This window comes from Amblyomma americanum, chromosome 1 (assembly GCF_052857255.1).
Source record: "Amblyomma americanum isolate KBUSLIRL-KWMA chromosome 1, ASM5285725v1, whole genome shotgun sequence".
In the NCBI taxonomy this organism is placed as follows: Eukaryota; Metazoa; Arthropoda; class Arachnida; order Ixodida; family Ixodidae; genus Amblyomma; species Amblyomma americanum.
This window is the reverse complement of record NC_135497.1, coordinates 210,066,055-210,076,529: the sequence shown is the minus strand read 5'-3', so window position 1 is coordinate 210,076,529 and position 10,475 is coordinate 210,066,055. Positions and strand designations below refer to the sequence as shown.

Genomic DNA, 10,475 nt, shown 5'->3' with positions numbered 1-10,475 from the left:
TGTAAATTCGCTATGAGCCCACCAAATCACCTCTGTGGCTCAACTTCAGTCAGCAAATAGGCATAACAGCAACTCCAGTTGTCTGAAAAATTGCTGCTGCAGAAAGCAAGGGTAGGAACATTGGGGAAGAATGTACAGTGCACTTGCAATGCACATCTGGCCAAAAATGACTATCTTGCAAGGTAGTATGTCTGCTGCCCAGGTGCGGGATAAACAGGAAATCATACTCATAGCTCAGGAAACATAGCTCCATTGGAAGGGTCGCGCGCTCCACTCGAGACCGGCCGTGGAAGTGTAAACAAACCGGCTTCCTACGTGGGGTGCATTGCTGCAGCCGTCGGGCGTTCAGCGCGGCGCATTTGGCGATGCCTACGGCACGTGTTGCATATTACGGCTACAATACCCAATATGTAAAGGGAAGCAAACTCGGATTTTTTCGCTTTCCGAACGCTTCCCGGGACCGCCTTCGACGCGAAGTGTGGATAAAAGCCGTTCGCCGGCTCCACGATCGTGGCCGCCCTTGGGTACTGTCAAGCACGTCAAGACTGTGCGGGAATCACTTTGAGACAGATACGGACGAGGTACTGCGCTTCAATGCGTGTGCAGTCTATCACGAAATGCTTTATTCATGGGCAGGAATGCCTCGAATGTCACCGCGGCACCCAGACTTCGTTCCGGCGCTTTTTGCTTTCTCAAATTAAGCAAGAAGGCCAAATGGGCAAGTGCTGTGAGCCGCTTTCAACGCGCGATGGAGCGGACGACGAAAAAGAGGCTACGAGAGCATTCACGCATGGTGCTAAAATTTTGTCATAATCTCCTATGGAAATTTCCTTGTTTATGCCACTGCACCCTGGCCAATCCCCCCGTGTGGGTATGTGCCATGTATTAAGAGGCAGAAGAAGAAGGTGCATTATTCGTGTGTTCGCATCATATCCATGATGAAAAGCGCTGCGTGGTATCGCCGGAATGACTCAATGTGCGCCTCTCGCGCTCGTCTTTATGGACGCGCATGCTTGTTTAAGTTATGCAGCGGTGTGCTGTGGGAAAATACAGTGAAATGCTAACAGAGCTGCTTTGTTGTGAGTACGCTTTTGCTTTTATAGCACGTGTAGCTATTCTACAGCGCTTAAGCACAACAATTGCTTGTGGAAACTGTTGTCCCCAGTCCTTTTCTGTACTACGGCGTGCACGATGTAGTATCCACCTTTCATGGATGGCAGGCATATACAGCGCAAAACGCCAACCTCACTGATCGGGGATATTTCATTGAACATTATGTTCCGAATGTAGCCTTCATCTCTGAAGCGGCGGCCCTTGCTAAGCTGGTGTTCTCATCGCATGCCGGATGATCGGAGATACTGAAGAATTTGCTCTTCGGTGGGCACTGCAGCCTGCCTCGGACTTCGCACCCAGCTATCAGTCAATCCTAGAAATCATCCAGGTGCTGCCCAGGACACGCCATCGTCGACAGATTCCAACAAAACGTGCTCCGAAGCGGCACTCAGTCCGGCCGGGTTGGGCGCGCAGTACCCTACCAGTGAGCTTCCAGCGTGGTACGCGAGGTGGCAGCACAGGAAAATGAAAAAGGCGGATTCCCCCCCCCGTGTTTAGTCTTGTTCCAGAACCACTGAATCCACCAATATTTTCTTGTTTTCCAGCTTTCCCATGATGGCAGATATCCTGAGCTCATGTTAAAAGTAATATAACACCAAATATTCGAGCACCCATAAGTGCCAGCCAATGCGTAACAGTCATGGGCCTGTGGGATAGCAATTTCTACAAGATTATGTACATTATTTGTGTTTGCACGTAGTGTTAATATTATATGTGACCTCTTTACAAGGATTAAGCTGAAATATCTTATTCTGGTTCATAAATTTTCTTCCAAAACTGCACCTACAGCACACCTCGTCGGTCGGGCACTACTGAAAGAACTTTTGTCCGCTAAAATGTCGTCATTCTTTGACTTCAGCCTAGCCACACAGCTTACTGGGACAGCAAGCTTCCTTGAAGGGGTGAGTATTACAGGAAAAGAAGATCATAGACACTGATCATGAGAGAAAAAAGCAGAAGCGAAAAAATAAAGAGGTGGCTAGTACAACCAGTGTCTGGCTTCACTACTGTATTCTGCTTGGTCATTATGTGAAACGATCAGCACAAAATTTGACCACTGCTATTTAGCATTCCAAGCTACATTAAAGTGGGCCATAGCAGACAAGAGTTGTGGCCTGGGAAGTTAATGATTTCATAACTAATGCCAAGAACATGACACTAAAATTTTGTTTTTGTTTTTTTCAGAGAACAATTCAGATGCGGTAATACAGTTGGATCAGACTGACTTTTTTGCGTCATTTTGAAGGTTTATTAGCTTGGGAAACAGAATAAGCCATTTGTGTGACCTTGTATTTCAGCCTTGTCAAATATTGTTGACAAAATACTTTCGTGAGTAATGTGCAATGGTGATGGAGGTGTTCAGCACACAGTGGTCCTGAAATTCATTCTACCACTCCAATAAAATCTAGCCAGTAAGTAGCATCAAAATAATATGCAACATTTTAATTATCATACAGTGCTTTTTCACATAGTGCTAATTTGAAGCATGAGGCAGCCTAAAGTGTTGTGCCGGCAGAGGCACGCAGGCAGGCACACCAGTCATGGGCTGAGCTGCCCACAGCTGGCCGGAACTTGTAACGACTACCTCGACTGGGATCCAGCAGCTGGAAGGAGTCTGCATCTGGGCAGGCCAGCACCAACCAGCCCGCAATACAGCTCTGCTTGCAGGGTTGACGTTTGAACTGAAAAGAAGCCCTTTGATTAGCTAATGTCGAGATAATTTTGGCACTCACTGTCTGTCATTTTGACAGAACAGCAAAAAATCACTGAACCTTCGCCCCTTGTCATGCGAGATGCAAAAAAAAAGGGGGGGATGGAGAGGAGTGCGGTGTCCCTTTAGGTGTAAGTGGGTTTATGCACAGCAACTAATAGAGGGGAAGCAAATAACATCTCTGCATCAAGCACCTGGACCAATTTCGTATGCCATAAAATGCCTTACAGAAGTGTAAAACGTTGGGCTAGTTAGTGATATATTGAAAAACAACTTGAAATGAAGTCTTGAATAAATGTTTAGTTTAAAGTTAGCGCACATGACCTGGTTTTCCTTCTTAGCCCTGTGTGTCTGCGCTAAGCTGTTTGCCTAACATTTCTACAATGACCTTTGCCAATGCTCTCAACGATGCATCTTCAACTGGCACCTTCAACTTCAGCATCTTCAACTGGCTGCAGTGTATTGCCAGCATTGCTAAAGGCTTCATCTGAAGCCCACAGCATGGTTCATACATTTATATGACACAAGCATTCTTCTAGTGTAGCTCAAGTATCTCTGAAAAGTGTGCAACAGTGGTTCACTAAGAATGATCAGAAAGAACATAAAAGAAATGCACAGACTGCAGTGGCTGATACATACTGTGCAGACTGCAGTGGTATTATGTTGCCTTTTAATGTTCAGTAGCTTATCGCATGAAACAAAGCACAAGCCTACAACTTCAATGTTTGGCTGTAATGCATTGAAACTAAGGGATCTGCTGTGCATTTAAGCTTGGATGCCACCCAGAAAAGCATTCGCGCTGTATCAGATTTACACTGTCAATATTACAACATCGGAACAATGTTATTGGTGGAAATGAACAGTAAACTACAGCATATTTATTTATTTAAAGATACTGTAGGCCATAACAAGGCTCTCACAGAAGTGGGCAAATCCACTAAAGTGATCGCATATGTTATAATGCAGCAGGTCAAACATACAAGAAAGGGAACTTGTGCACTGCAATATAAATGATAGTGACAATGCAAATAGAAGCACAAATATAGCATTTAGTAAGAAGGGTAATGAATTTTTTTTAGAGCTATAGACAAGTGCACTGCTAGAGTTAGTTCCTTTTATGGCACTGAAAAAATGAGAGGGAAGCCACCAGAAACCATGTGTGTACAAGAATGTGAACCAGTTACAATTAAAAGCATTGAAAAACTGAACAGTCATGTGTAGATCATTTAAAGCCTAGCATCTCAAGTTAGCAATATACCAACTGCATACCTAACACTGATTTCTACATGGAGCTTGCATATAAATATTTACGTTAATAAGTTCAACACAGCCAGTGCTTTACAATTTATGATCAAAATATTTGGTGCCACTGTGAGGAAGCTGTGTGAAGGAGTGACCCACTTAAGGAAATTTTTGTAATGGTACCACTCACATCAGAACGCTCTTTGGCCAATAGGGACTTGGGAGAGTAGAAGACCAAGGAATTTCCTCGCAGCTCAACCCAGTATCGCAGCCATGAAGACATCTGCAGAGGAGGCAAAAAAAAAAAAAGATTTTTATGCGCCAAAGCACCATTCTGGGCTATGCAATATGCCGTAGTGGAGGGCGCCGGATTATTTTTACCACCCAGGGTTTAATGCACACAGCATTAAACATGCACACCACAATGCACACAGGTACTTTTGCACTTTGCCTCCATCAAAATTCAGCTGCCGCAGCTGGAATTAAATCCCTTAACCTCACTATCAACAGCTGAACACCATGGCCACTGGTCCACCATGATGGGTGCAAGGGAGAGAAAGAGTGCTGAATGCAGCAAGGTCGTTTATTTAAAACCGTACGGTACAATTCTGAGGCTGTGGGCTATGCATTTTCACAACAAATAAAAAGAAAAGACTAAAAAGAATTGCAAATTCACCCTTTTGAAGATATTTCATACTTTGAAATACCTTGTCATGGCAAAATTATGCCACAGCATTTTTTGAAACTGAATTTAGCAATCTAAACACATCAATGCTATAGCCCGTGTCACTCAAGCTAACTTTCTTTAGTCTTCCTTTACTGAAATACAGAGGGAATATAAAAAGGTTCAGTTCTTTGAAAGGTCAATAAATTCAACTCTAAACATTTCATTTCTCCTTTGAAATTAAATAATTGGGCTCCTCACAATTCTCATTTTCTTGAAATCTGCTTTCTTCAGCCAAGAAACTTGCAATTAAATTGATGTATTTATATTTCACACCACACTATCTCAATAGTGATGTCAAGCATGGTGATTTCTAAATGCAGCTCATGACTGGACTGGCCACCTGTTGACACCACAGGAAGCTCCTTTTTCCTTATTCTCAACGTTCTAGTGCTTTGCATTCTGTTATTAGAACAAAACAAAAAACTGCTCCAAGCCACAAAGTATCTTGCTTCATCATTTTTTTCGTGTTGTTATTTCATACAAACAATTTATGAGCCTTGTCTAATCACCTTGCTTGTTGCAGAGTTGTCATAGATTGTTGAGCATGTTATTTTTTGGTGAACTGCCATATGTGCTTAACAGTGGCACTATTTCTCTCACAACAAAGCTCTGCTTTTGGTGAGAACTGCACACTTGAAATACTTGAAGGCAACCTATTGATCTAATCTGACTTCATATTGGGCTTATAGTCACTTTAAGTGCTCGACTGTTGCACACATACACACAAGACACCACATTGAGCATTGCTCAGGACTGCTCGTAACGCATGCCCAAAAGCTAAAATTTTCTTGATGCAATTTACATGTAATCAATAAGCAGTGTGCATATTTGTAAGTGCCAGCATTGTGCTACTGAAAAAGCCTGGCGGCACAACCGTGGCACGAACTGATCCAGTAGCGACAGCACCAGTCTGGACCTCAAAAGCAAGCTCGAGCTCTAAATGCACGCGGCAGCCGATCGCTGAGGCTGCCCAAGCCTCTTCATCGTTGTTGGTGCTCTGTTGTCTTCTTCACTGCAACTTCCCTGGCGACTCAAGGCGAGGAGATGACGAGGGGGTCGTAGTATGGCTTTAGCCGGCTGACACGAACAATTTCGTGGTCCCGACAGTGGGGATCCGAAGAGGGGGTCACTGGCTCGACAGTATAGTTCATAGGTGACGTACGCTCCAAGACATGGTAAGGGCCGAGGTACTTAACCACAAACTGGGATGCAGCCGGCACAGGCAGCCAGACGAGCGAGTCAGTGGGAAAGTCATGGGCGGACTGGCCGTGGTCACTCGCATATGTGCGGAGGCCTTGAGTGGTACTCGTCAACGAGCGAGCCAGCTGGCAGCGCTGCTTAGTATGACAGGCAACGTCAGAGAGGAAAGTGCATTCCAAGCTGTTGGGGTGGTAGGGAATGATGGTATCCAGGAGTCAAGAAGGTTCATCGCCGCATAAAAGAAAGAACGGAGAAAAACCGGCTGAGGCTCAAGAAGCAGTATTGTATGCATAAGTAACGAATGGAGGTACTTGATCCCAAATGGAGGCGTCGGAGGAAATGTACATGGCGAGCATGTCACCAAGGGTCCGGTTGAATCGTTCAGTGAGGCTGCTGGTTTGGGGATGGTAGGCAGTGGTCTTCCGATGAACTGCGTGGCACGCATCCGTAGCTTGTAAACAGCTTCAGATAAGAAAACACGGCCGTGGTCGCTGAGGAATTCCCGAGGGGCTCTGTGAAGCAGGATGAAATGATGAAGGAGGAAGGATGCGACGTTGCGAGCACTAGCCGAGGGCAGGGCTGCCGTCTCCACGCACCTAGTAAGGTGGCCCACGGCAAGTATAATCCAACGATTCCCGGCAGGCGTGGACGGAAGGGACCATACAGATCGATGCCCACGCAATCGAAGAGGCGAGCTGGGCAAGGCAATGGCTGTAACGGGCTGGGGGAGGGTCGAGGAGTGGACTTGCGCGTCTGACAGGCAGTGCATGAGTGTATATAATGGCGAACAAAATCATACATCCCACGCCAGTTGTATCGCTGGCGCAGACGTTCGTAGGTTTTCAGCAATCCAGCATGAGCACTTTGTGGGTCAGAATGGTGAAGCGTACAAACTTCAGAGCGAAGTTGGCGAGAAATAACCAAGAGCCATTTGCGGGTGATAGCTGCGGCGATATAGTAGAGAGTCGCGAATCGTGAAATGAGAAGCTTGACGATGAAGGGCCCGAGGGAATGAAGCCGTAGACTGCGCACTGAGGACATCGGGGAGTGAAGAAATCCATGGATCTCGACGCTGTTATATTGGGAGGTCCGTGGCAGTGAGCGCAGCCAGCGTCAAGGTGGACAATGACGAAAAGGGCATAGGAGATGGCAGAGTGAGCGTAACAAGGCGTCAGCGCCGAAATGTTTGTGGCCCTACCGATATATGACGTTAATGTCGTATTCCTGAAGACGAAGGGCCCAGCGGCCGAGGCGTCCAGAAGGGTCTTCGAGGGCAGCCAACCAGCAGAGTGCATGGTCGTCAGTAACAATGTTGAGGGGATGGCCATTTAGGTAAGGACAAAATTTTGTTAATACCCACACTAAGGCGAGGCACTCCTTTTCCGTAACGGTGTAATTAGATTCTGTTTTTGTGAGCGTACGACTGGCGTAAGCAACAACGCATTCGGAAAAGCCAGCCTTATGCTGGGCAAGGATGGCTCCGAGGTCTACACCGCTGGCGTCGGTGTGCAACTCACTTGGTGCACTGGGGTCGTAATGGCGCAGGATCGGTGGTGAAGTCGGAAGATGACGAAGCGTAGCGAAAGCATCGTCGCAGGCTGAGTTCCAAGTAGACAGGTCAGCGGGCCAATTCAGGAGCTTCGTAAGCGGTGCGATGATAGAAGCGAAGTTGTGCACAAAGCGACAAAAATATGAGCACAGGCCCACGAAGCTTTGGAGCTCCTTACCAGAAGTCGGTTTGGGAAAGTTGGTGACAGCATGGAGCTGCTCCGGATCAGGCAGGATGCCATCTTTGGAGATGACATAGCCAAGTATGGGCAGTTTGCGGGCGCCAAGTATGGGCAGTTTGCGGGCGCCAAGTCGACATTTCTTGAGGTTAAGTTGGAGACCAGCATCTGTGAGACAGCTCAGTATCTTGTGCAAGCGTGCGAGAGGTGTCAGAAAATCAGGCGAAAAAATGACATTGTCTAAATAGCATAGGCAAATGTGCCACTTTAGTCCATGCAAGATGTTGTCCATCATGCGCTCAAACGTAGCGGGAGCGTTACAGAGGCCAAGTGGCATCACACTGAACTCATAGAGGCCATCCAAGAAGACAAAAGCTATTTTTGGGCGGTCAGACTCAGCCATTGGAATTTGCCAATAGCCGGAACGGAGATCCAGGGAGGAGAAATTGGCTCCTTGCAAACAGTCGAGAGCGTCGTCATTATGGGGTAGTGAGTAGACGTCTTTGCGCGTAATTTTGTTAAGACGACGATGATCAACACAAAACCAAAATCGAACCATCCTTCTTTTCGACGAGCACGACGGGAGACGACCACGGACTAGAAAAGGACTGAATAACGCTGCAGTGCATGTCGTCAACCTGCTCAGCAATGACGCAGCGCTCTGGAGGCAACACACGGTAGAGGTGCTGGTGGAGAGGGGTAAGAGTTCCGGTATCAATGTGGTGAACGACAGGTCGCGCGGCCCAAGGAAGTTGTCTGGTGGTCAAAGGAAGAGCAGAACTTGTGAAGCAGGGCAAGGAGCTTCTCGCGGTGAGCTGGGTCGAGGTCGCTGGCCACTGAGCGGTGAAACGTTTCCTGGGAGAGCAGGTCGGAGACAGCGCTAGGCGGCGTGAGGGTGGCAATGGAGGTACCTTCGCAAAGAGTGTCATCGTCGAAGGGCATGAGCAGGTCAAGGTGTTCAATGTGTCCATGACATTCTCTACGGAGAGGTGAACTGACAGGGCGAGGGATTCGATACGACGAGTTCAGTGTCACCGTGGCGAATGTCGAGGACGGAAAATGGAAGAAGATGTCAGTGAGAAGCGAGGATGGGCAAAGGTGTGAAGAGTACAGTCTCGCTGGAACCAGAGGTGGCGGACACAGGAACGAGCACAGCACTGGCGGGGGGAACATCGGTTTCCGCGTCGACAAGTTTGGTACCAGAGCGAGACGGCGGGTCGTCAGCGAGCACGGAGAATGCAACATGAGCACAGGGACAGTCTATGACGGCATGATGGTGGGATAGAAAATCCCAGCCAAGGATGAGGTCATAAGCTGAGCACTAAGAATTCAACGACATATAAAACGTCCGCAACAACGATACGTGCTATGCAAGCAGCGGAAGGATGAACGATCTCAGCGCTAGCGCTGCAAAGAGATAGTCCCGAAGGTGTGGTGGTGACTTTACGCTGCGAACGACAGAAGATTTCGGCTATAACAGAAACGGTAGCACCAGTGTACACAAGCGCAAGTGCTCGAACGCCGTCAACTAACACATCTAAAAAGTTCGGTGGGGAAAGGCGAGGACTGTAGCTGGCCGAAGTGTGCGCAGTTCGTGCCCCAGGGACTGCGGCACTTAGTTTTCTGGTTCCACGGAGATGCTGCGACGCCGCATGGGTGACAAGAAGCGACGGCGAGGGGAAGGTGAACGGTGCAAAGCGAACGGCTAGCGGCCGAGAGCACAGTCAGAAGAGGGCGCTGGAGGTGATGGTCCTGAAGGCAGGAGAAAGGTGAGGTACGACTGGAAGTAGTCCGGCAGAGGTGGCACAGGTGCAGGCAGTGTACGGCGACAGAGGCGCGCAACGTGGCCCGGTAGACTGCAAGCCTAGCAAATCGGCCAATTATCAGCCGTGCGTCAACGGTTGTGGGAAGCCGGCGCAGGACGGAATCACGGAGCAACAGGCAGAGGCACTGGTGTGGGAACGTATGCCAAGGTCTGCGGCCGCGATGGGCGTTCGGTGACTTCGGTGAAGCTTTCGGTGACCACATCTTCAATGTAGGCGGTGAAGCTTTCACCCGCATGCAGAGCCCGAATGCGTAAACATTGCTCAGTGCAAAGTTTCCGTACTGTGGGATGGCCAAAAACTTCTGCAAATGTAGTCTTGAAATTAGCCCAAATTGGAATATCAGCCTCTTGGTTCCGGAACCAGAGGTTTATGACATTGCTCAGATAAAAGATGACGTCGTTGAGATTCAAGCGGTCGTCCCAGCTGTTATGGTGGCTCACCCGCTTGCCAGTCTACAACATCCCGATTGCAGTGCCCGTTGAAAATGACGGGGTCTCGGTGCCGGACGGCAGCGGAGCAGACGACGGGCTGTGATGGGGCTGTCTGCTGTTGGCTGCTCTCGTTCGTCGCCATTGGAATCATGCGGCTGCAGAGCTCCACTTTGATAGTGTACAAGGCAAACCCCGCACACTCCACCAAGTGAAGAGCGGTTTAATGGAACGCTGAAAGGGCTGGCAGCGTAACCATGGCACAAACTGATCCAGTAGCGGCGGCACCAGTCCGGACCTCAAGAGCGAGCTCGAGTTCTAAACATGCGTGGCAGCCGGTTGCCGAGGCTGCCCAAACCTCTTCGTCGTTGGTGTTGGCACACTGTCGTCTTCTTCATTGCAACACTTTCAAAATCATGTATTTTTCGAACACCCAAAGTCATTACATGAAAAAAAAAAAACTAAGAGTGGATTTAAGCTTTGCCACACTCACTGAAACTG

General features: G+C 48.2%; 1 protein-coding gene across 2 annotated transcripts in view; it reads right to left on the bottom strand.

Moving 5' to 3' along the window:
- Window positions 1-2,530: 2,530 nt before the first annotated feature.
- The window catches only part of LOC144114562 (ras-specific guanine nucleotide-releasing factor RalGPS1-like), a 48,089-nt gene continuing 40,144 nt past the window's right edge, over window positions 2,531-10,475 (bottom strand). For both annotated transcript variants that reach the window (XM_077648382.1, XM_077648381.1), the window contains exons 12-13: window positions 4,257-4,349; window positions 2,531-2,795 (exon numbers count right to left, since the gene is read on the bottom strand). In XM_077648382.1, the coding sequence (XP_077504508.1) occupies window positions 2,610-2,795; window positions 4,257-4,349 (279 nt within the window). In that variant the 3' untranslated portion in view covers window positions 2,531-2,609. The remainder of the gene's footprint in view (window positions 2,796-4,256; window positions 4,350-10,475) is intronic.